We start from the raw sequence: 24677 nt of genomic DNA on the forward strand, positions 1-24677 counted from the left end.
CGCGCGCTCGAGGCGGCCAATCAGCGGGCCGGGCTCAGCGCGGAGCGCCCTCTACCCTCATCCCCGCGTTCGAAACTCTCGGCCGCCAATCGCAGGGCGGGCGGCGCAGGGCTGCGCCTGTTCGTCGCCTCACGGCCGCGGGAGGAGGAGGCTGCCGGGCGCCGTGGGCTCCCAGCGATGCGGGTAGGAACCGGGCGGGTCCGCGGGCAGTCGGCGGGGACAGCGCCGCTGTGTTTGGCCGCGTCCCAGCGCCGGGTCCCGGAGCAGCGAGGCCGTCCCTGATGCACCGCCCATTTCCCGGAGACTGACGGGCTCTGCAGCCAATCCGGGGCGGTGGCGCTGTCAACATCGCGGAGCGCGAGGGGTGGATGCCCAATGGGAGCGCGGGGGCGGGGCGTGACCTGGGGGGGCGCCGGTGAGGGGACAGACCGTGAGGGGGCCGCGCCGAGTGAGGGTGACATGTGAGGGGCAGGAGGGACAGCGGGACCGAGCGGGACACCTGTGAGCGGAGGGGACACACTCGGAGTGTGGGAGGGGTCACGGACTGACAGGAGGCGGCCCCGAGGGCGCAGACGTGGCGAGAGGGGTCCGTGTGGGGCTGAGCCCTTGGGGCCTGGCGGCTCCTGAGGACACCCTGAGGTGCTGCAGCCCCGCGGTCACTGCGCCTTCTCGGGGTCCCTCAGAGCCCGTGGGGACATGGGGGCCTGGCGGCGGGGGGGACCGAGGCGCCCTGTCACCGCTTAGCGACGTGCGAGGGATGGGAAGGGATCGGGTCTGGCTCAGGAAGCGATGCACAACCTCCCGGGCTGTGTGTCTGCGCTTTGCATCGAAATCAGCGCCGGTATTTCTGAGTTCAAACACCTCGCAGCTTGTTTTCGCCAGCCGTGCCCCTCTCTGCAGCGCCGTGGCCGTGTAAGGACCGCGCCGTGCTGTGGGATCGATGGATGTCACCGCTCCCGCAGCACGCTTACAGCTCGCTAATATTATCTTTATTGCGAACAGACTTCTAATGAGGTTATGAAACGAGCCTGTGTCACAGCTAAGTCCCACCCATTTGCTGTGCTGCTGAGATAGGCCACCCATGATGGCATGCTGGCGATCCGGGGGTGACTGGTGCAGCCCCCATCCTGCTGCTCCACTGACACTCCCAGCTCAGCTTTAGCTGCCTGACAACCTCCAGTTTTGCAGCCATCTGATCACTAGAAAAAGAAGAAAACCGTGTTTTTCTTCTTGTTTTATTTATCCTGAGATGCTCTGCCAGAGAGAGATATGTGTCTTTGATAACTTCCTTCCAATTCTGGCATTTTCAGCCCTGCCCAGAGGAGATAGTGTGAGTGAGTACCTGAAAAACATTTATGCTAAAACCAAGCAGGCTCCAGAAAAGCAGGGAAAAATCAGACAGTTGTCCATTAGCTTCTGGAGAAAATATTTTGTGCTTCTGAAACTGTTTGAGATACATCTCCATGTACTTGCAAATAATGAAAACTTGAATCTGTAAAACCCATCAGCGTGTCTTTGTAAGCCCTGTAAAGAGGAATGGTTGTGCTTCTCTCAGGCAGCAGGAATTTATTCTTGGTGTTATCACAGACTACCAAAATGATATTTCTTAATGTCTCTTTTTGCTCTCCATCCATGAAATGATCATAAGGTTTTTTTTCAGTGTTAGAAAATGGTCTGAATTCTCCAGGGTGTAGAACATGCTGAAATAAGTCCTATGTAAGATCTGATTAATTAATGTATTTCAAAGGTTTTCTTAGTGAAAGGGTGCAAACTGCAAGAATATTTTATCTCTCTACAGCCTGTCTGCTTTGAGTGCTGTAAGACTATGGCAGAAGTATTGTGTATTTATTTATTTATGATGCTTTCAGTTAACCAGCTGCTGTTTTTAACCGCTGTGGGATTCCTGTTTGACTCCTTTTTTTTTGTTGTTTTATTAATTGGTCAGAACTGTAGCTCAAACCGATTTCAAAGCTTTCTGAATTCATGTTACATAATAACAATGAAACAAGTGATCTGTGAAAAAAGTAAGCCAAGTATTACACACAGAAATGGTAGAATTGGTCGACTCCAGTCTAACTCAGTTGGTCTCAGTTTTATTATTTTTGGTGAGGTTGCTTCTTCCAGTGAAGGTTCAGATCCTCAATCCCATTTAAATACATTGATAATAGGAGTTTTCACGTCTTGCAAATGGTCTGTGGAGCCTCAGATTAAAAAAAAAAACAACAAATCAGACCCAAACAACACTGTTTTAACTCGAATGCTTTGCATTCAGACATCCTTTAGAGCCCAGTGTAGATGTCTTAGGAATCTCTTTGACTTGTAGGAGGCCCAGCAGGCACAAGGCTGACTGAGCAGCTCCTGCTTGCTGGGGTAGCACAGGAGAAGGGAAGGGGCCTGGCTGCGGAATATTTGCACTTTCTGGGGTGGTTTGGCTGAAACAACTGCCTCTTCAATTCCAATTCTGTTTCTTCACATAATAAAGTCAAATGTTTTTTTAAAGAAAGAGAGTGATGCTTATTTCACTCTGTTTTCAGGGTAATGTCATACTTGGGACTGAGATATGGAAAACAGCGATGTGGTGAATTCTGCACAAGAAACCCCTTCGTCTTCTGCAGACTCTGATGTCAGAAACACCCACAGCTCTGCCTGTAACTTGAATTGTAACAGGTAATGTGCTGAAGGAATCACTAATCTTTTTATTATTTTGATTTTGCTTAGTTAGCATCTTTGCAGTAATATTGTTATTAAGGTGGAATTTTTAATTCAACATGACGAGAGTCCCAATGTGAATTGAGTGTATAATTCTCTTCTATAATTCTCTTCTCAGTCTAGCATATGTAGTGTATTGTTTTGGCCACTCTGTTGCACAACTGACACAATAAATAATTGAACTATTTTTTCCTCATGTTTCACTAGAAGTCCTTCATCCAATGCCAATGGAGTTTCTGGTTACTCAGGGAATACCAGGTCCTCATTAAAGCCTGGTTCAGTTGAGCTGTTTGCCTCCTTTATGCAAGATATCCAGAACATTGGACATGCTGACTCAGAAATTTTGAGGAACTGTGAGGTATTTTATATTAAGGTTTATTTTTAAAAAATTGTATTAATGTATTTGCTTTGCATTTTGGAAGACAAATCTAATTATATAATTCAGCAGCACATTTGTGTGCATGTTTATTCTTCATGATGGGACAGATCCTTTTACAATAAATGAACTAATCACCTGGCTGGATTTTACTGCAATTTTATCTTAGCATTTTACAATATTTTATCTTTATATCTTAATGTTTTACAATACAGGTCTGAATATCTCTTCCCAAATTACTATCATTAAAGATAGCAAGTTTTTGAACTGAAAAATTTAAACCATTTAAATTGTATCACATCAAGCTGATCTGAAGAGATCCTAGAAATTAGAAGGTTTTTTTCTATAAATGGTTCTGTTTTGCTTGACTTATTTACATATTCCATTTGTAAAGATGTGTAGGTGATTAGTTTGTTTCCAGATTTAAGCCAATGCAAAAATAATTATGTAGTTCCAATGACCTAATTCTCCCAAACACTTTCTGGAACGTTTTTTGTCCTTTTGTATTTTAAATTTTATCATTTTTAATCATTGTAAGGAACGTCAGTTTTCCATACCATGGGTTTGTTCCTGGAGAATTCTTGAGCTTCCTGGCTGTGATCCATCCAAGTATCTGTTGGCAGATGCTTAATTTGGGTTCTCTTTAACACCTCCAGAAACAGAATATTGATGTCTGTGTCCCGTGTCCTGTGCTTCAAGCATCAGGCTCCATAAACATTAGCATAAAATAGTTTTTAAACATCAGATTTTGCCACGTTTCAGGAATGCTGTATATTTGTTTTTTTATAATTATCACTTAATTTCCATTTCATAGTTATGCATCATGGCCTTCAGCTGCATTGCTGAGGGGAAGAGGTCCTTATTGACATGAATGGACAGAAGGGTGTTTAATTCTCAATTTAAAAATTGCCTGTAATTAATGGAACTGGAATCAACCTTTCCAGAATTTGACTGTTCTTTGCTGGCAGCTGTTTCTGCTTTTAGTTTCCATTCATTGGCATGGTGGGGGCTGAATGTGCTGGAGGATGGGGCAACCACACTGCTGTTACTCCACTTTATATTGTTTCAACACCCAAGTATAGGACTGCAAAACTGTTTGTAGCCAGAGAAAAAAGTAAGAGATGCAATGTGGCTGGGCTTTAATTATTTTACATTGTGATTTAATAGACAAGGTGGCTACAGCTGCTGAGACTGGTAGAAAAACAATGTCAGGAGCAAATCGTTGCCCAGCAAGAGCAGTTCCACCGTCAAATCCAAGTAAGTAACCACTGTTCATGGAGGTGGATGAAGCTGAATGTTTCTTTTCTCCCCCCAACCCCACACTCCTCCGAAACAATGCAGAGAGGCAGTTAATGGAAGTGGATGACTGGAGTGCTGTTTAAAGGCTGCATGTTTGAGAGAGCCTTGGCTAATTAGTAGAGTAACTGGTGGGAACCAATAAAGAAGTGATTCGTGGATTATTTGTTTTCACAAACATTTGGTTCAGAATGCTCACGTGATTAATGGGATTTTGTAGGTACAAGGTGGTTTTTATTAACTGTTAGACTGTATAAATTCTAATTATGAGACAATATAGCTTTCTTTTCATTAAAAAATGTTATATAACTTATCATCCTCTCATCCAGACAGTATATAGCCTAGGAAAAGCATCACTTTAATAGCTGAACACTTATTTCACCTTCAATTGAACAGTCTCCTTTCTAAGAATGAAAAATAACCCATGTGAAGGTTCACAGTTTTGCTGAACCATATTTATCTATTAAAACAGAAGAAATGTGTATGTATGTGTAAGAGACAGTAATACTATAAATATATAATGCTTAATATCTTCATCATTTTGGTTGCTGTTTTTCCCTTCCCTTTCCTGATGCCCTCCACACTAGTAGTAATCTACAGTTCCTGAACTGAATTACCAAGAGGTACTGTCCTTTTATCCTATCTCCTGTTTCTCCTGCCTCACCTCCCCACCTTCCTCCCCTCCCTCCCATCTTGTTATTTTTGTCCCACCAGTGTTTCCTTACCCCTGTATTTCCTTCCTCTTACTGTGGTGGTTTGATTCACTTGTTGCTGATCATAGTCTTTACTAATCCATTGTGTTGGCTGTGCTGGTTTTTGTCTTTTTTAATAGGAAAGGTTACCTCTGGAAGAGCTGAGGGTGTGTTGTCAGCAGGGACTTACTAACTGCATGGATTGCCACACTAAATATGAAATCAACAGCTATGACTGAGTTGTGTGAATGCATTAGATAAAATAGATGGAGCTATTCCAAACTTAAACTGGTGTGCCAGTGACCTAGTGAAAACACTAAAACACAGGCAACTCAATTCTAGTGAGGATAATAAAAAGACACAAAAATAATAATCTACTACTTGTGGTAGAAAAACAAGATGCTGCATAAGCACTGAGATAAGGTTTGCTCTATGCTCAGTTTCAAGACCAACTGTGTTTATAAAAATCTTCATCCATGTGAAGACAGGGATCAAAAGACCTTGAGTTCATTTTGGAATCAGTGGGGTCAGCCCTTGGCTGATGTGATCTATGCAATAGAAGATAAGTGTGCCAGGGACAAGCTGTCACCACCTGTGGATCATCTCAAGATCAGACTTTATCAAAGAGAATTCAAAAACAAAGTTACCATCCCAAAACTGTAGGAAGCACATCTTATTTTCTCCTTTTTTTTTCATCATTTGCAATTATTTTTGCTATGCAAAAAGAAGTAAAAATGCAATTTAATTGGAACAGTAGCCTTTCACTTTTCATGCACAGGGTATTAATGACAAAGATTAAATGTCAGCAGTGAATCTGATCTTCTTTCTCCCCACTCCAGTTCTGTTCTTTCCCTTTTGTTCTCCCTTCCTTACTTTCCTCGCAGAGTTGGATCACAGAATTAAAACCCAAATGATTGCTGCAGTCATGATTGAAATCATTAGCAGAACACAAAACTTTGTAGTTTTTGATGAAGGAAACTTCATCCCAAGTTTTTTGTTTGTTTGTTATTTTTGGCATTGAAGGACTGACCTGAAACTCAATTGTTAGTTCTATTGCAAGTTAATCAAAAATCTGAGGCTTGATCCTGACTAGCATTGCATGTAGGCTCCTCTGAAATTAAGTCTTCATTTTTATTTCTTACTTTAAGAGAATAAATCATTTTTGTTCAATTTGTGCTTTCCAGTTGCTATTCACATGTGAGTAATGTACTATAGTTCTGTGAAAAAACATGAGTTCCATGTTCTTAAAATTATTGCATTTTATTTTTCTTTCTTTCCTGAGGGAATTAGTTTGAAAAATGTTCTGGAAAACAGCTCTATGCTCTGTCTTGTCACGTGCAGGAGTTGTGTGCTCCTGCAGTTCAGTAATCTCAGTTGAACTCTGCAGAAGTGCTGGCTACAGGCACAAGTATTGAAATCTCTTCACGGCCCTTGGCAAAAGCATTAATTATTTCTCAGAGCTGCTTCAGTATTGCCAGTGCACAACTGTAAAACTTGGAACTTAAAAAAAATTACTTATCTAATATACTGAAAAAATTGTTTTCAGACACTGTAGATAAAGAGTGAGTGACCTGTGAAATCAAGTGATCCAGTTGTAGGTTTGCTCCACTCCATCAGACACCAAAACAATCAAAAGGTAGAACTTTGTATCCTATGACCCTAACAGAATAATATCTAAATTGAGATTTTTGAAGTTGAGTTTTATGCAAATAATCTTGCAGAGGTACATTATTCCTATTCTCATAATAATGGTTAATACTTCCATTAGAGCATCCTTGCAATCTTTAAAAATGCATTTCCAAGTGAAAAAGTGTTTCAGACCTAAATTTAGCAAAACAACTGGATAGTTTCTTTAGCTGGTTGATAGGTAACTATAGTTCTGAGGGCAATTAGTGAAAACATTCATGCATGTTTTTTTACATGAATAAATGACTATTGAGACTTGTAATTCACTGCATGGAATTAAGGATTGTTCCCATGGACATTTTATTGTTATGCACAGTATGTATTTAGCTACTTTATGCATGAGATGTCTGCACATGAAAACTTGGAGTTACATGGAATAAGTACTCTAAATCTCCCAATAACACCATGAATTGAAGATGCATCAAAATATGCATGTGATTTGTGGCAGGATCTCATGGGAATCTTGCTTTTTGCTCTCTGCAGCTGATTCAGGATGAGATAAAGCAGCTGGTGAGGTTGCAGAGCAGCACTTGGGGTGCTGGTAGGAGCCAAGCTTTGCCTGCCCAGCTCACAGACACCTCAGCACCGCCCAGCCTGATGGGGATGCGCTCAGAGATCTTCGAGGAGCAGGAGAGCATTGCCAGCCAGCTGAGATCCACCGAAGGGGAAACCCAACCAACTGCCTGTGATGTGCAGCAGGAATGTGTGGGGAGTGAAGCCTCCATGAACAGTGACTATGGCACCCTGTCCACCTCCGAGCTGAACCCTGCCAAGTCCAGCAGCAGAGGCACTGACTGCATGCAGGAAACTCTTGCAGGCTTGCAGAGTGATGCAGGTGTGGACAATGTTCAAAATAAAAGAGAACTTTTACCAAAAAAAACAGAGGACAATCATTCATCAGGAAGGAATAATGTTTTAGTTTTTCCTGCTGAATTTGAACATAAAGCTGATGAAGATCAACGTGGGAATAAACCCAGGTAAGTGATGAACTTTCCAAATATGTCAGTTTGGAAATAGACAATCCCCATGCAGTAAAAGCTGGTGGTCACTGGGGACATGTATGAGTTGAATGGAACCTCTTGATGCTCAGCTGCTTGATAGATAAATATATTTATTTAGCCTGATGTTTCTGAATGATGCAGATTTGCATCTCCAGTGTTTAGCTGTTGTAGATACGTTTGGGGGAAATACCTTAAGGTATATATGTGTGTTTCTTACCATCTAGTAAATCTTTAACATCATGGGCACAAAAGTTGAAACAATCCCAACCAAAAAGAGTAACTGCAGATGAAGTATGTGTGAACCCTATGCAAGATAATGAGAGAGTGAAGAGACTACCACTTGACAATGTAAGTCTTCTTTATTTCATTATGTGTTTTTCTTGTAAGTGGTATTTTGTCAGTGTTACAGTGCGTTCGCATTCAGCATATACTTTCATATTTATTTTTAAGCATTTGAAATTCCCATTCACATTTTTAAAGTTCATGTGGGCAAAGTTTACTGCTCAAATCATTCCATATTTAGGCACATAGCTATTTTGCCTTATTTTATTCATTCCTCAGTTTTTGTCTTAACGCCTCCCTGAGTGGCACATGTTCTTTCTTTGTAGAGATAATGGCTGCATTCTCAGCTGAGCCTTCAGGTCATGGTAATTTATTGTGCCTTGTAATTTTTGAAGGATCTTTGATTTCAGCTGGTGATGCTTCTTTTGGCACATGGGATTCTTTCTGTGTTACGGCATTAACCACTTTGCTCAGGACAAAAACACAGGCACATGTCTTAGGAAATAGTTTAATTATGTGGCTTAGCTTAGTTCCCCTTTTGATTGTGGTTACCCTCAATATACATTCTGTAGGTTTGGATCATGCTGTATAATTATATTTAATCTCTTTGCTTAAAAGGACTAATAACATTTATATGCAGTTTTTAAAAATTATACCCATGCTTTTTTCCTCCTTGCCTTTTGATTTTCCTTCTGAATTTGTTTTTCTGCTGTCATTTTAGACAAACCTTACTGATGCTGCTTTGCCACCAAACACTTTTTACCTCAATCAACCGAAGGAAAGTCCGAATTCTGTAGTGTCAGAAGCTTCAGGTATAGTTATTTTCTTGTATCTAAATTCCCTTTTTTTTGAATTCTTATTTTTTAAAACTCTTACTGGAATGCATCTCCAATAACTTCAGGGAGGTGAGGAGGATTTAAGCACTGACAAGCTTTGCTATAGCATTAATTCTGCTTTTTGCTCCTGTTTTCAAACTGATGGCAGCTCCTGTGTGTCACTGCTGGCAGATGTAGGACATGCAGCAGTTGTTTTTTTTCCCCAAATTTCTCAGCATTTCAAAGCTGAACTTTGTGTTTAAAACTGTTTCATAATGGAATTACTGTTAATACCATGGTAGGGTAACAAATATTAGCATCAGTGGTGTGGTAATTACAGGAGTTCATGAAAATAGAGGCAGAATTCCTATAAGCCATAGGCATGATTTAGTAATTGTGTGAATAAAAAAGAACAAAATAAGGCTGTGTTTAATGAGGCAATGCTTAAATTTTGGGGAGAGAGGTGCTTTTTAGTGTTTTGGCTTTGTTATTTTGGGGGTCTCCATGAGGGGTGGTTGTTGGTTTTCCATGGGTTTGGGGCTTGTGTTTGTTTTTTTATTTCTTATGAAAGCCAAACAACTAATTCACATATTTTGATCATAACAGGGTGGATTCATTTCAGTAACAAACAGGGGCACAGAGATGCAGCCCTGCAAACTGTGTCTAATTATTGCTTCTTCACAAGCCACTGAGAGAGGGACACATATAAGAAATTGAAGTGGGATTGAGGCTGTGTCTGTTCCTCTTGTGCCATCCCTCTTAGTCCTGGTAGTTTTTTTTGCATGCTACAGAGTGTTGCACAAACTGAAGAGTTTGTAGTATCAAGTGGCTGTCTGGGATTATTCCTTGGGTGGTACCAGTTTTAAGTTCTATATTGGAATAATTAGAAATATAAGTTTGTGGTAAATGAAGATTTGGCCCTTGAGCACCAAATCTGTGTGTTTTAACTGATTTATAGCTTTGTTGCTGGTGCTGTGTGATGTGATACTGATTATGTTGCCTGTGCTTTGCATTGAGATTTTTGTAACTCCTGGCCCAGTAACAAATGCTCTAATTACACCTTTAAGCAGTAGATGCAAATAACTAATACAGCATTCTTGTTACTGACAAAATAACATTTTACTAATGGATTTTGGCTTCCTGTTCTATAGCTGTGAGCTTAAAATCTGTAATTATAATTTTCTTTTGGTATTTCTTCTTATCAGGACTTTCCTACTGGAAGTTAGATGAAAAGGAGATGTATCACACTTTACCAGAGAATATCAGAAGTGAGTTTCCTGATGTTTTCTCCACAAAAGTATCACCAGTTCAGGTAAACTCTGTACATATTTAAAAGTTGTCATGTAGTTGCTTGTCTTCCTTGCTTTTTGCCTGTGATGGAAAGAACCAGCTCTCCAGAAGTTAGATTCTCTGTGAGAACTCTTGTTATCTCAGTCTCTCATGTCCTCCTTCTTCATTATTCCTTCAATAACTTCACTTGGAATTTACTGGCCTTCTTTTGTCATTTAAAAGAAATTGTATAGGAGATGAAAAGTGACTAACTAGTATGCTAAAGGTGTATGTGCCTCATTAGAGACCCTTTTTTAAGCTAGGTGCATTGAATAAAGCTGCCTGTTCTGAACTGCTTTAGTAGCTAAACCCACCCCAGAACTTGCTTATCTGTATTGGGGATGGAGGATATTTTTCAGAAAAAATAATGTAGCAATTTTGCCTGTTGAAGTTATCTTCTGCTGATGAAAGGAAGTTGTCATCACTGAAGGATATTTATCATAAAAGACAAAGGGAAAACAAGCAGATGCCAGACCAGAGTTTTATGCCTTCTTCCCAGCCAAGTCACCCACCAGAGGTAACACTGATTTCTTTACTTCACATCTCAGTTGAGGATATGTTGGGAGCCAGGCTGGTCTCACATGGATTGTCCCCTGCTGCCACCTCCAGTGTTTTGCTGGAACAGCATTTTGAGCAGCCGAGGGATGAACCAGCTTGGGAAAGGATCCAGCTTGAAAGAACCTCTAAGAACAGCCTGAGCAGAGAAGCACCTTTGCTGCACAACCTTGAGGATGCTGCAGGGACAGATCTGCTGCTGCTGAGGCTGCAGCTGCTGAGCTGCACGTGGAACTGCAGTGGCAGGAGCAGGGTTTTCTAAGTGCTTCCCACAAGACAAGTTCATTCCACCCCTGAAACAGAACAGGCACAGGTTGTGGAAATGATTCTTTATTGTATCTGTTTTTTTATACAGCTCTCAGTCCTGTACATAACCCAGTAGTGATGGCTACTCTGTGACTGTGTTGTTTAGATAATTGAAGTGCTTTTGTAAACCTGCAAAGTTACTGTTTCAACACATGAACAGACATTGTAGTCCTTCAGTTTGCATAACTGAAATTTCATAGGTTTTCTAGAAATACAGGTGTTGGATATATCCTTTATTAATGGAAACTTAGAAACTTAAGTTGCAATTGTTGGGAATGTATATTGTCACTTAAAGGTGTCTTCATTTTACTTGTCACTACCAAATGATTGTAATAGTATTCAATATAATACCTGCAGTATGTTATATGGCTTACTGATTCTTCAGATAACTTTTGTTCTTGTAATTGGAGTTAAAGCACAATTTTTTTAGCATCGTAACTTATTTCCTAGATCTTGACGTTGGACCCAACCCTGCATATGAAACCAGGTCAGCAGAACCAGGGACACTGTTTTTTCAGTACTCCTGAAGACTCTACTTCCTTTTCTCCAGACTCTATGGCAGAGCCCGGATTTCCAAGTCATTGTGACACAGACTCTTTTTCACAGACAAGTAATTTATCTCAGTTAGATGATTCTCCAAAACACCCTGCCAGCAGCAGAGCTGTGCGCTTGGACCTGTGGAGAAATCACTCCTTCCAAAGTGAAAACAGGACCAGCTCTCCCTTGCCAATGCCATACAGGGATGCTGACAATGATCATTTAGTCAACACTGAGGAGGAAGAAACACTGACTCTAACTCCATCTTCTGTTACTCAGTGTGCTGACAACAGTTTGCCAGATTACAGCCTTTCAGTGGCATCTGTTGAAGATCCTGTGGTAATGTCAAAGTAAGTAATTTTTTCTTTTTTAAAAGTCATAGAGTTGGTGATTTTATGAAAGAAATGAAACAATAGTAGTAAACCAAACAAAATGAGTTCTCTTGCTCATGTCTCTTTATATGTAAAAATAAAAATACATCTTCCCTCATAGGCTGTGTGAGGGAGAGAATTTCAAAGTTCTGGGAGGGGGTTATGTTTTCCTCTTTAGAACCAAATGGTGGGAGAAACACAGAATTAATGTACTTGGGAAAAGTAAATATCCTCCATTCACTATTGAAGCTCTCAGGATTTGCACATGGACAAGCAGAGAGGGCATGTATTCCATGTATGAGGGCTTGTAAAAAAGCAGAGCTTTGTATTGTATTTGTATATATTATTTGTATACAATAATCTTAATATTTATCTCAATGTGAAGACATCTCTGCCTTAGATGACAAAGCTGTCTTTGCTTAGCTTGAATGCAAATAGTGTTTTGTAAGAGACATTTATATGCTGAGTTCATTATGTGCAGATGGCCATGTGGATGGCTGGAATTTTTAAAAATTCTTATCTTGAAAATAGGATTAGGCAGAACCTGAGGGAAAAGCACGCTCGACACATCGCTGATCTACGAGCTTACTATGACTCTGAGATACAGAGCTTGAAACAGCAGCTGGAGTCAAGCCATAGAACTGCTTCATCTGAGGAACTGGAGAAAATCAATCAAAGTCTTGCTGACAGGTTCTGTTTGTCCTTACTTCCTGTCTTTCTCTTTATGTGGTGCTCTTTACATTTTAAAGACTGAGGGTCCGTGTTTGGAATCTCTTGAAAAGTTTATGTCACTCTTCAATTCTGAAGATTTCATGTAGCTGTGATACTAATATTTCCCTGATAAATGTAAATGTTGCAGTATTTAATGCAGTTGCTAAGTTCTGACTGCCCCATCCCTGATTAAGTGATTAAGTGGATGGAGCCCTGAGCAACCTCATCTAGTGGAAGGTGTCCCTGCCCATGGCAGAGGGGTTGGAATTGGGTGAGTTTTAAGGTCCCTTCTAACCCAGACTATTCCATGATTCTGTGAAGATCAGTTCACTATTATTAGATATCAAATGTGCTGTTTGGACCAGAGTTCTTGTTTGACCTGATTTTTGCTGGAGCCAGCACAAGCTTCCCTCAGAAATGGCTGGCAGGCAGAGGTACTCCTGAGCAATTTGTAAAGGAATGATCTGTGCTGGAAGGTAGAACACTCCGGTCATGCTGGTGAACTTCATCCTTCTGTACCTTCCATGTCAGAACCACAGGTGACACAGGACCAGTTTTGAATTCATTGGTGACTTCATACTGCAGTCTGTGTGCCCCAGCTGGTTATTCCATTATCTGTAGCTTGCATGATTGCAGTACAGAGAATATTGATGTGCTTGCTGTAATTATTGCCAGTCAAAATACACATTGCAAATTTAGACAGCTGAAATATTTCACCAAATTTGTGTGTTCCCAGTTTCCTGCTCACCCCCCAGGGCACCTCAGCCCTTTGGAGAAGAGACACTGCTGTGGCTGAAAATTATGGGAGGAGATGACAGGCTGGGCATCAAAATTCGTGGGGATGCTTAAGGAAGGAAAAAAGGCTAGAAAATGTAGATTTATGTCTTGAAAATTTGAAAATTTCAAGAGATTAGTGTAATCTGTATGTTCTAAATAGGTGTGACCAGTTAGATGCAGCTCTGAATGAAGCAAGTGCTCGTATAAAAGCCCTTGAAAATAAGAATAATCTGCTAGAAAAGCAAGTGGTAAGTGTATGTTCTTAAATCAAGTTGCTTTTTAAGTGAAAGGGTAAAAGAATGATCTTTTCCATTCATAAGCTGATCAGTGTCTCCACGCTTCTCTCTTTTTATTTTTAACCTTTCAACCTTTCCCTTAATATATAATAGCAGCCCACTTGTTACACAGTGACTTTCCTACCTGAGTTTCTTAGGACTCCTTACTTGAATCATCAGCACTTTTGCTCATGAACATTTTTCCAGGTTAGCAGGCATCAAACAAAGTCAAAGAGTGAAATACAGTGATGTGTTTAGTTTCTCTTTAAATTTTCTTAATTTATTTATTTTGTTTTAATTACTTTCTTATTAGAGCTATGCTAAAAGACATCAGACCTATGCTGGGGCAAAAATACTCTTTAGGTATATTTGCAGTCTTTCTAGCTAGGCCAGACCTGTTTGTTTGTGCATAAATAAATGCATAGCTGCATTTATTAGTCAAAAACCAGGACACTCTGTCATGAAAATTGGACACTTTGTCATCAAAGCTACTGCAGAGACTAATTCCACCTTCTTTAGACATTTTTCTGTGTTGGGAAGTAAGTCAATCAGATAGATTGGTGGCCTCACCTCTAGATATTTTAAATCCTATAAAGTAAATACATCTTTGCTGGGTTTAGTCTTTATTCTGAGTCAAAGAAGTGAACAAAAATCTCGTTTAGTTCATGTACCAGGTGTACTCTAACTTTCTGTCCAGGTGATTTTCCATCATGCTTTGCACTGAAATAAATAATCTGCCAGGGAAATGCTCTGAAGAGTGTTTTCTGTCCTGCAGGCAGATTGGAGAGAACGTTTCTGTGCCATCAGCAACACCTCCAAAGTCCTGCAGGAGCGGCTCGAGGAAATGCGCACAACCCACAAGGAGAAGGACAACACCATCAGCCGCCTCAAATCCAGGCTGAAAGAGCTGGAGGAGGCTTTTGAGAAGGCTTACAAGCTGTCTGACAATAAAAACACAAGGCTGCAGGAAGAAAACAAAATGTTTCAAAATGTGAGTAAGAAGATGGACTGTGGTGTTGGCAGTGGCACAACAGTGAGTCCTGGGTGTGGAAAATACTCTGAGTTTACAACTGGAAAGTTTAAATGCACAGCTGAGAAAACAGAAATTATTCAGCTGACTCCTTACTAAGCTGGGTGTTAGGGGACATTATGGACTTAAAAGAGATTTAAAAACAATTATTTAAGGCAGCATTTATGTACTTGATGTGGTAACCCTTGCAATAGTCTGTCTCAGGAATTTTATGACTCTAAGTGCTCTTAGTTAATTTTATTTTTGAAGATATTACATGAAATTATTTTAGAAAAGAATGTTTTCCTCTCTCAAGCTTGTTGGAGATGGACTACATTTATCACACCTCATCCCAACTTGCTAAAACCATTCTTTGTGTATGATTTTAAACACAATTGAAGGAATTGCTCCTCTGATTCTTCAGGAAGAGCTTTATGGAATGTTTAAATGGATTGGTAAAATGGTTATTAGCTGGAAAAGCTACCTCGTGTTTTAACTTCTTTACAATTGAAATTTCAAAATACAAAGTCAATTTCAAAGTCACTGAGAAATTTTACTTCATTCATTCATTCTTTAGAGAAAAATAATTTGAAAATTAGAAATACATTCTGTAAGTAGCTCTGTCTCCTCTTGTCCTGTCTATAACTTTTTGTTCCAATTGGAAGATGATAAGAAGAATCGAACAAATACTATTAAAGTACATTTTGTATCCCCTGTAGTGCTTCTGCATGTGTTAGACAAGCTGTTGAGATGATTTTACAGCAGTCAACAAAACTGTTAATTGACTGTGGTCTCACTGTGGGCTTGTGTGTTCTTTTGTTTTGTTTTAGCTTTTAGGAGAATATGAGTCCCTTGGAAAAGAACATGAAAGAGTAAAGGTAGGCACACACTGGTTAATTAAAAACCACACATGCAAACTTTGTGATAATATCCCATGGAATTAGCTGAATTAACTTCAATATTTTGAAAAAGCTCAAGAAGAAAGATCCATATTTATCTGTACTGATAACTTTCTACTACATCTTCAGAGGCTTGGAGGGAAAATGAAGGAGACTGGAATCTATTATTTTCCAGTCACAGACAGCAAAAATACTGCAAAGTCAAAGCCAAAGAAATTTAATGGACCCTTTGAAATAGGAAGGTGTATTTAATAGATTGGTTTTCAAGAGTGATGTGGAGTTACTTGGGTTTTATTTAATGCACTTCTGTAGTTTCTGGGTTTTTTACATTTTTCTTTGTGTCCTTGTAGGATACGTTAAATACAACTGAAAACAAATTGCTTGATGCAAACACGGAGATTTCTGATTTGAAAAGGTAACTGTGAAACTTACTACTGTTTTAACAATATGAATTATAAACTGTGGGCTAAACATCTACTCCCTATGGTATGAGGGCTGTAGATCTTGCAAGCTTAATTACATTTTATGAATCGTTTCATGTTGCTTTATGTTACTGATACAAACTAAAAATCTCATTAATTTGGGATATGCATTTTTTTTCTACTTCCTCTGCTTCCACAGCAGCATCTCCTGCTCCTGTCTTTCTGGCCAGATAACTTGATTTATTCAGCGTCAAATTCAAATACTTATTTATATCCATATTTAGATAGAGATACATAGACAGAAATGCAGCAGTTATTCTCCTGCTTCATCCAGAATATCTGAATAAAGATGAGCAAACTCTTAAGAAATGTGATGTTTCTTTTATGCCATTTAAATCATCTCATAATGCATCTTTTTTAGGACAATTTTAAAACTCGAAGCTCAGCTCAAGCAGGTGGAACATGAAAATACGCTGAAACTTCGCCATTTAAGTGAAAATCGTTTAAGAACCTCTTGTGCCAAGTAAGTGAAAACAGGTCACGTATTTTGGAACAGATTTTAACATGTTTTGGCTAAAAATGGATCAAGATGAGGTCAGTCAGTGGGCTAAACTGGATTAAACACATGTGACATAATCCAGAGGCTTCACATGCCAAGAAATTATTAAACCCAAGTAAATACTTTGGATAATGTGTCTCTGACTTGGCAGACTTGTCCCTACTCTTCCCAAATGAGTGTTTGCTAGACCTCAATTACTCAGCTGAATTCACATCCTCCACAAAGATGTTGGGAATACAATCTGAGAGTCCAGTTAGACACTGGAGCTTTTCTTTGTGTGTCATTGATTTGAAAGGCTGATTCCTGCTTGGTGTGGTTCTAAATAAGAGTTTGTTCAGGTATCCTGAGAGTAGAGTGGAAGTTCAGTTAGAATGAGCACTCTGGGTTGAGCTGGGCATTTATGTTAAAGAAATTAAAGTTGGTCTGTGTTCTGGTTTTGTTTGGTTGGTTTTTGGAGTTTTATTACTGTTTTAACAGCCTGAAAAGCTTTATCCCCCTTTGGTTTTTATTCCTCAGTTATGGATTGTTCAGTGTCTCTCCCATTTCCGCACTGATGCTGTGAAGCCCAAAATCATAATTAATGTGATTTGTGGATGTCCATCTGGATGTAATGAACAGGAGTATTTTGGGGAGATTTGAATTGTGATGATTACGAAGACAGAGATAATTTATGTATTCATATATTAGATGGACAGATTTCTGTTTACAGCTCTTTTAATATTTATGAACCAAATCCCTCAACAATGAACAGAAAAAAGGAAGAACTGGACATAGCAGACCATGTTCATCAGGGAGTGGGATATAAGAGCCAATATGGATTTAGAAGTTAATCTGTCCCTAACTGATCTCAGAGGCTAAAGGAAAGCCTCATTCCAATTGAATGCCCAGCGGGATACATTTACAGAATAGTGCTTTATAGTTCATAGCTTTGGGTAAACAAGACCCTTTTTTCCTAATTATCTGCTTTCTTGTGTAAGAAACCACATTTTTCTTTTGATATTTCAAAATAACAATATACTAATTGATGCCTGTTAGTTAATGTTTATCACTCCTGGGTCATCAGTTCTGGCTTTTTCTTGTTTTTTTCTTTTGTATTTTTCTAATAATTGTTGTCTAAAGGAAAGCTGGGATCAGATGCTCTGAACTACTGCAGTAATCTCCACCAAATGTTTTCATTTAATTAGTTGAGATCTACTTGCAACCCAAACCTCAGTGTGAGTAAGCAGCATTAAATTACAGGATGATCTTTGTGGAGCTCTGCATTCTGAGCATATTGTGTAATTTAGACTGAAACCTCAACATATTATTTTTTTCCCAAATATTTTTTTTTTACTTTACAAGCATGTTTTAAAAGGCAGTTAATTTTTCCACTGTATGTACAAGTTTATTGCATATTTGTTTCTGTTTACTAGAATAAATCAAAGGTTTTTCTTAACAAAACAGAACCAAACAAAAAAACCACAAACTCCAAAGCCTTTTGTAATTTTGAAGCTTTTTATTCCCACAGCAATTTGGGAACTCCTGATGTCAGCAGGCGAAAGTGGTTGATACCAGGAGCTGAATATTCCATCTTCACTGGGCAGCCTTTGGAGGGCCAGGAAAGCCCCAAAGACAACAGGCTGGAAGAAACCTATATTCCTTCTAGGTGAGTTGGTTTACTTCAGTGCCCACCATAATAGAAAATGGAACACTTATAAAAATAATGATGTGGAACACTTAGAAAAATTTTATCCAGAATTGACTGGATTCACATTTCCAGATCTTGTACCTGTTAGAGTTACCAAAAAATGTCTCAATGCTGTAAGTGCAACACAATTCCTTAAAAACTAAACACCTTGTTCCTTCCCTCACCTGCTGTGACACAAACAGGAGCAGCCTTGAAGGAGCAGAAATCCTGCCCTGCCTCTTGTGCTGCTGTTTCTGCTCTCAGTGTTTGTGTCCAAACCTTCTCTGGGTTTAGGCATCCTGTGCTCTGTTGTGAGCTGTAGCACTTGGTTTCTGCTTTCACCAGTGGGAAGTTTCAGGTGTTATTTAGGAGTTTGCCTTCTTACTCAGAAGTTTTTAAAGCTTCCGTCAGGACGTATTTAGTTCTAAGAACAGGTTGAGTCACAAAATTAAATTCACTTTAGATTCCTGAATTGACTGTAACACAACCCTCTGGGGTTCTTGGCTGAAATTAAAAGCACCACTATTGAAAATCTGAAACTAAATTTTTTGAGGTTTTTGTTTATTCAGCTTGTGTTTGGATATATGAAATAAAATTAAAAACTTGATCTGTTTTCTTCCTCCCACCACCTCACATTCTTTAAGGCACCATTCTCCTCCTGAAAAAGACTCCTCACCAGAAGATTCTTCAACAAACACAATAGGGAAGAAAGAAAATGAAATGTCAGAAGCACCAATTATAAAAGCCTTTAAAGAACTTGAAGAAGGAAAAGTATTTAAAGATTGGGGTACACAGACAGAAAAAGAAGATGCACCAGCTAGTAACTCTTATTTTTATATTCCTGAATGTGTCTTTGCTGGCTTTTCTTTGTTTGCATGTCTTTTGGCTTTGGTATTCTCAGCATTCAAGTCCATCAGGCTTCAGTGATGTGATAAAAACAGTTTTAGCATGCAAACTTGTGGAGTTCTAAGAAAATTCAGTTAGCTAAATGACTTGTTTAGAATAGGGGAAATGCAAAGGTTGTTATTAGGTCTCAAGCTGGAGAATAGTTAATGTTCTCTTTTCTAAGAATGTCTCAGTATTTATAAACAGTTAATGGAGTCCTAACAAACTCCATTTGGCTGGCTGTACATCCATTTTAGTTTCCATGGTGTTGTATGGGAATGGTATTAAGGAAGTGGGACTGCAGTGATCTGGTGTAACAACACTGATTAAGAGAAAACACTGAGTCTTTCTTAAAAGCTTATCTTCTGGGCCTCAGGCAGATAGTCCAACCTTCTTTCCCAAAAGATGCTTTTGTCCTGATTTCCACTGTTTCTCTATCAATGTTACTCAGCATCATTTCTCCCTCACACATTGCAAAGATCCTTCTTCATGAGTTAAACTGTCTGTTCCATGAGTAAGAAGAGATACTTGAGCAAAACAGCACAAATACGTTGATGTGAGGGAGAAAAAGCTGAGATCAGGAGAATATTTGTGAGTTCTTGTGTTGAAAAGAATTGATGAATGTAACAACTTTTTTTTCTTTTGATTAGAACCATCGACTCGACGTCAGACTGTTGGGTTTGTTGAGACATCTTTGGTTGCAAACCGATCTCCAGAGAAAGGGAGAGAGCAGCACAGACCCAAACGGTTCAGCTCCCCCTCTGGCCAGAGGTCATCGTCCCTTCCTCCTGCAAACAGGAAACCAAACACTCCCAGTCAGTGCTCTTCTCAACTTTGCTCTGTGTTACTCAGAAAGTAGAATCAAATCACAAAAGGCTGCTCTAGAAGAAGGAAAAATAGAGACAGGATTTCTGCATTCTCACAGTCTGAAAAAAACCCATGTCTGTAATCACAGACTATGTGAGAGTTCTAAGTTTATTTTCATTTTTCCATGTTGTGATGCATTTCTCATCTTATTTAGATAAACATGTAGACAGCTTTGAAGAGCATTCTTTTAAGATGTAAGCACATGAGTGGGAGGTACTGCAGTGGGAAGTTTAAGGTAGATAAACATGCTTTGTCTTTTGCAGCAAGAAGAGAGATAATGTTGGCACCAGTGTCTGTGACATACAGCCCAAAACGATCTCCAAAAGAAAACCTCTCTCCAGGATTTAGCCATTTGCTTAGCAGAAATGAAAACACAGTGACAAGGTAAGAGTCTGGTGAATGCAGTGTGTTCTCATCATTTTTAGAGCAGCAGGGTGTTTATACAGGCTTAATGCTGCTGTTTCTTGTTCATTAAATACCCTTGAAAATGAGTTGTGAAGATTTCTGAATATAAAGCTATGTTGTGCTTTTTAAATCTGGCAAGTAAAATTTAGAATGATTGAACAGGAATTAGAAGACTTAAAATCTTCTTCTAAAAAAATTATGTATTCATCCAAAAGTTGGAAAAATAGAAAATAATGTATTGCTTGATATATGATTTCTAACAAGTAATTGCTGTGTGCTTCCTGCTCTGTAGATTTGATATACTTCTAGATGACCTGGAAACTGGTCCTGCATCTACTTTACAGCACAATAATCCAAGGAAAAGGCTCCAGTTTCACACTGCAGATGATGTAGAAGGTAATCTGTCAAAGTGGAGGGAAACTGTTCTTTTTTTTTTTTTGTACCACAATTCTTTCCACAGTGGTAGCAGCTGCTTAACGAGCAAGCTGACTCTTTACTCTGTGAAGTCCAACTTGTAAAAATCCCCTAAATCTTGCCTTGTGCCTGTAGACAGAGAAATCCTGTTCATACAGTATTCTATTTTTATGTATATGTGTGTGTGCACAAACACAGCGGAACAAGAAAAATAATTAAATTGAGAAAGAAGGAAAATATATTTCCATGTGCTTAACTCAGTTACACAATGCATATCTTAGTGGGGTCCATATTAAGATGTACATACTGAGTCATACTAATAAAATTCTATTGCTACACATTGCATTACGGACAGCAAAGAGTAACTGTAATAAAACCAGTTGTTTCAGATTTTTAAAAATGATTGATCTTTTCTCACTTTTGCAATCCTTGTCACAATGTTCTGCTTTCTGGTTTTATTGATGCTCTTATTTAGATTGGTGTTTGCATGACAACTAGTCAGCTTGGTGATACTTAGAAATGTACCAGTAAAAGTAATTCCTAATTAGTACAACACAAGAATCTGTTTGTTAACCAAAAAATATGCTGTGTTACAAAGAGCACTTGAAACATGACCCATACAAATGTTTTGCATTCTTTTGGGAAGCTGTTTAAGGCAATTGACTGAGGCTTTGCTCGTTCTTCTCCTTACTTCATGCACTGCCAAGATCACACTGCTTGTGCTGTCATTAGCTTCGTTTTTTGTCCTATGTAACAATTTCCCAGATAATTCCAAAACAAATGAGAAGACTTCCCTGTTCTGTTGATAGGAAGGCAGCATTCAGGTGTCAGACACAGTCCTTGTGCTGAATCCATCAGCAATGGAACGAAGAAAGCAGCGGCTTGGGATGAGAGGAGCCAGAGATACGAGGCAGTGCCATCACCTTGTGAGGAAGACTTCAAATACACAGCAAGGATTACAACTCTGGCTGAAACAGAGAGGCTTTTCGATGAGCTGACTCAAGAAAAGCAACAGGCAAAGATTATTTTTGTTTTCAAGTTGGGGCAAATCATAATTGTTGTATGAGAGGTGAGGGATGGAGCTGTATTTCCATGCAATGCATGGCTGAAATTCTTATCTGGAATGTGCCATTATCCTTCCCTGCTCTATTCCCAGTCCTTCTCTGTCCCCAAATTCATTAAAAGAGCATCACTGTAACACAAACACAGTGTGAGTGGGGGTTGGCACAGTATTATGGTATTAAAGAACAAAACTCTACGTGTATCTGTAATCCATCCACCTCACCTCTCTTTCTGTAAGAGCAGTTAGGTTCATATTGGCTCTTGGAACTAATTTACAGCTGAAGTGTTTTCTGTTATTAGATTGAGGCTGCACTGAGCCGAATCCCTTGTTCTGGTGGAAGAATGACCTTGCAAGCGAGACTAAATCAGGTGAAAAAGCTTCTATGTATTACTGTTCTCTTTTGTTCTTCCACAGCTTGAGAATACATAATGTAGAGAACAGATCCTCTGGATAGTAAGTGTGATTACTGTGGGAATTTTTATATTGTTTTTGGTTTTTATGTTATGGTTTTATATTGTTTATATCTTCCGTTTTTTGTACATGGGATGCATTTTGCCAAATTAATGCAAGAATAGTCTGTTCTTGTGCTAACACTGAGAGGTAGATAAAGGCAATGCATTAACAAAATGCAGTGACTATGAAATAGATCCCTGAAGTGGCAGAGAGGATATTGTGCTGTAGGAGAAATTGCAAAGTTTAGTTTTTGATTGGTTGGGTTTTGTCTCCATGAAAGTATAAAGAAGAAAATAAAGAAGGTAAAAATAAGTAGTTTAGGTGGAATAAAGGGAAGTAGTTTCTGTGGAAAACTCTGCAGACTCTTTTAATTTAAAAAAGTGTCTCAAAGTTGTCTTTCAAAGGTCTCTGCAAAGCCTTCAACTTCAGCATTTCCTAAACTGTAATCCCAGGGTGTGTTATCAATTTATCAATTTGAAATTAAAAGTGCATTCCAGTAAATCAATACTGCCACTTGCTACAGTGATCTGTCTCCCTAATTATGTCTCCCTAATTATCAGCCTGTCCTCATTCTTGTCAGGTTACTCTCATGGAGTTTCCTAAGTCACATGATAAAAAAGCCAACAAATACACACACATACATAAAAATAATATGGCAGGTTTCTAGGTCTGACTCTGGTTTTTGGGTGATAACAGAATGCTCCTAAGGCCTCAGAAAGAATACCAGGAATATAGGAATGATAGCAGTTTCTTAATTTTAGAATGATCATTGGATTTTATGATACATTATTAATGCTTTTTGTTCTTTTTTTTAACTCTTCCTTTTAGGAAGCCCTGGAAGATCGTTTGGAAAGAATTAATAGAGATTTGGGGTTAATACGAATGACTCTGAAAAGATTTCATGTTTTACGAACCTCTGCAAATCTTTGACAGTTCTCTCTTGACTGCAAATATACTTTTTTTTTGCACTAATATATAAGGATGCACTCAGTAAATGCAAATTGTTTTGTATTTTTATAAACCCTGGAAAGTAGTTTTGCAACCATGTTACCCTTTACAAACAGCAATATTTTGTACTTCAAACAGCCACCTCTATTTTAAACATATTTTTGTTACACCTGAGAAATCAATGTTTATCCTGTATTGTAATATTTTTAGAAATATTAATTATTTTTCAATAGTGATATTCAATTTATAATAAGAAACTAAAAGGCAGCTTGTTTTCAGAAGATGATAGTGTTACCCTTTTGCACTTGGTTTTCCTCCACCATTTTATAAATATTTATGGTGTGATGTACATATTAGCCAAGAGGAGATTTTGGACTTTAATACAAAAAGCAACATGAGTTACCTGTGTTAAAGAAAACTGCTGTTCTATGGTAAATCCTTTTAATTTAAACCTTTAACATGGATTTTTTCATTGTGACAGAACTGTGAGCAATACTTGCACTATGGCTGGCTGGCTGTGGCAGGAAAATACTGCTCTGACTTACCAGATATCACCCAGCAGTCACAGTGAGGGGTGTTTTGATACTGTGAGTACCAGGATTCACCTGACAGCAACCTCCCTGTCTCCCAGTGAACAACTCGACTCCAGCTGACACTCCAGGACTGGAACTCCTTACCTGAAGTTGCTGGTTCCACGTGCCAGACTGGGTTTCGTGCCAGTGTTCTGTTCGTGTACATTTCATGTATTTGTGAACATAAATGAATTTTTCTTGGTGACAAATACATATTTGCCAGTTGACATATTGTTGCATTACTGTCCAACGTTGATATTTTGGTTTGTATTTTAATATTAAATAAATGTTTAATTAGATTCTTTCCTCCTGCCCAAGTACAATAATAGGCTCTGGGATATTACATCAGCGATAATGTAGGTTTTAATCATATTGTGTGTTTCAAATTCTGTCCTTGTTCAAGATGTTTAGCCACCAATGATGTGATTACAGGGCCAGAATAGCTGTCATAAAGGAAGCTTGAGAAGGTCTGATTCTAAAATTAGAGTGCTGTGGTTTAAGATATTTGATGAAAAACTGTCCTGCCCATGCCCAGTCTTTTCGAAAATTTTGTGGTTTTTGCAACCCCTTGTGCCCTGTGGGTACATCCAGTACAAGATCAGAGCTGGGGAGAAGTCAAGGATGGTAGGTACTCATTTTCCCCTTTACTCTAAAATGCAGAAATTGGGTCTGAATGCTTGGAGAGGTCTTGCTCCAATGTATTTCCAGTCTCCACAAAAAGATGTACAATTCTGATGGCATTCCATGTTCTCACTGGTAATTTTTGCTTTGAAGGGGTTGGAGGAAGGGAAAAAGAA

General features: G+C 39.0%; 1 protein-coding gene across 8 annotated transcripts; it reads left to right on the forward strand.

Annotated features, from left to right (window-relative positions):
- Window positions 1-24: 24 nt before the first annotated feature.
- MPHOSPH9 (M-phase phosphoprotein 9) lies at window positions 25-24179 on the forward strand. Of its 8 annotated transcripts, XM_085075439.1 has the most exons (25): window positions 55-183; window positions 1003-1334; window positions 2535-2667; window positions 2917-3067; window positions 4253-4342; window positions 7243-7736; window positions 7985-8108; window positions 8764-8854; window positions 10063-10169; window positions 10578-10703; window positions 11498-11934; window positions 12487-12645; window positions 13604-13691; window positions 14494-14709; window positions 15558-15605; window positions 15977-16041; window positions 16470-16571; window positions 18115-18252; window positions 18918-19093; window positions 19809-19973; window positions 20289-20409; window positions 20723-20826; window positions 21654-21859; window positions 22207-22275; window positions 23189-24179. In XM_085075439.1, the coding sequence occupies exons 3-25, from the start codon at window positions 2561-2563 to the stop codon at window positions 23288-23290; spliced, it is 3486 nt and encodes a 1161-aa protein (XP_084931565.1). In that variant the 5' UTR covers window positions 55-183; window positions 1003-1334; window positions 2535-2560; the 3' UTR covers window positions 23291-24179. The 8 variants fall into 8 exon arrangements, with proteins under 8 accessions (XP_084931563.1, XP_084931569.1, XP_084931570.1 ...); XM_085075437.1 differs by lacking the exon at window positions 1003-1334 and having other exon boundaries at window positions 25-183; XM_085075438.1 differs by lacking the exons at window positions 55-183; window positions 1003-1334 and adding an exon at window positions 425-501.
- Window positions 24180-24677: the final 498 nt, after the last annotated feature.

This window comes from Lichenostomus cassidix, chromosome 15, assembly GCF_008360975.1.
Source record: "Lichenostomus cassidix isolate B80296 chromosome 15, HeHo_3.0, whole genome shotgun sequence".
NCBI classification, from domain to species: domain Eukaryota; kingdom Metazoa; phylum Chordata; class Aves; order Passeriformes; family Meliphagidae; genus Lichenostomus; species Lichenostomus cassidix.

Coding starts and splice junctions, on each gene's coding strand:
- MPHOSPH9 (XM_085075437.1), top strand. CDS start 2,561: ATGGAAAACAGCGATGTGGTGAATTCTGCACAAGAAACCCCTTCGTCT. Junction 16,042..16,469: donor GAGATTTCTGATTTGAAAAG/GTAACTGTGAAA, acceptor CATCTTTTTTAG/GACAATTTTAAAACTCGAAG. Junction 19,974..20,288: donor CAGGAAACCAAACACTCCCA/GTCAGTGCTCTT, acceptor TGTCTTTTGCAG/CAAGAAGAGAGATAATGTTG.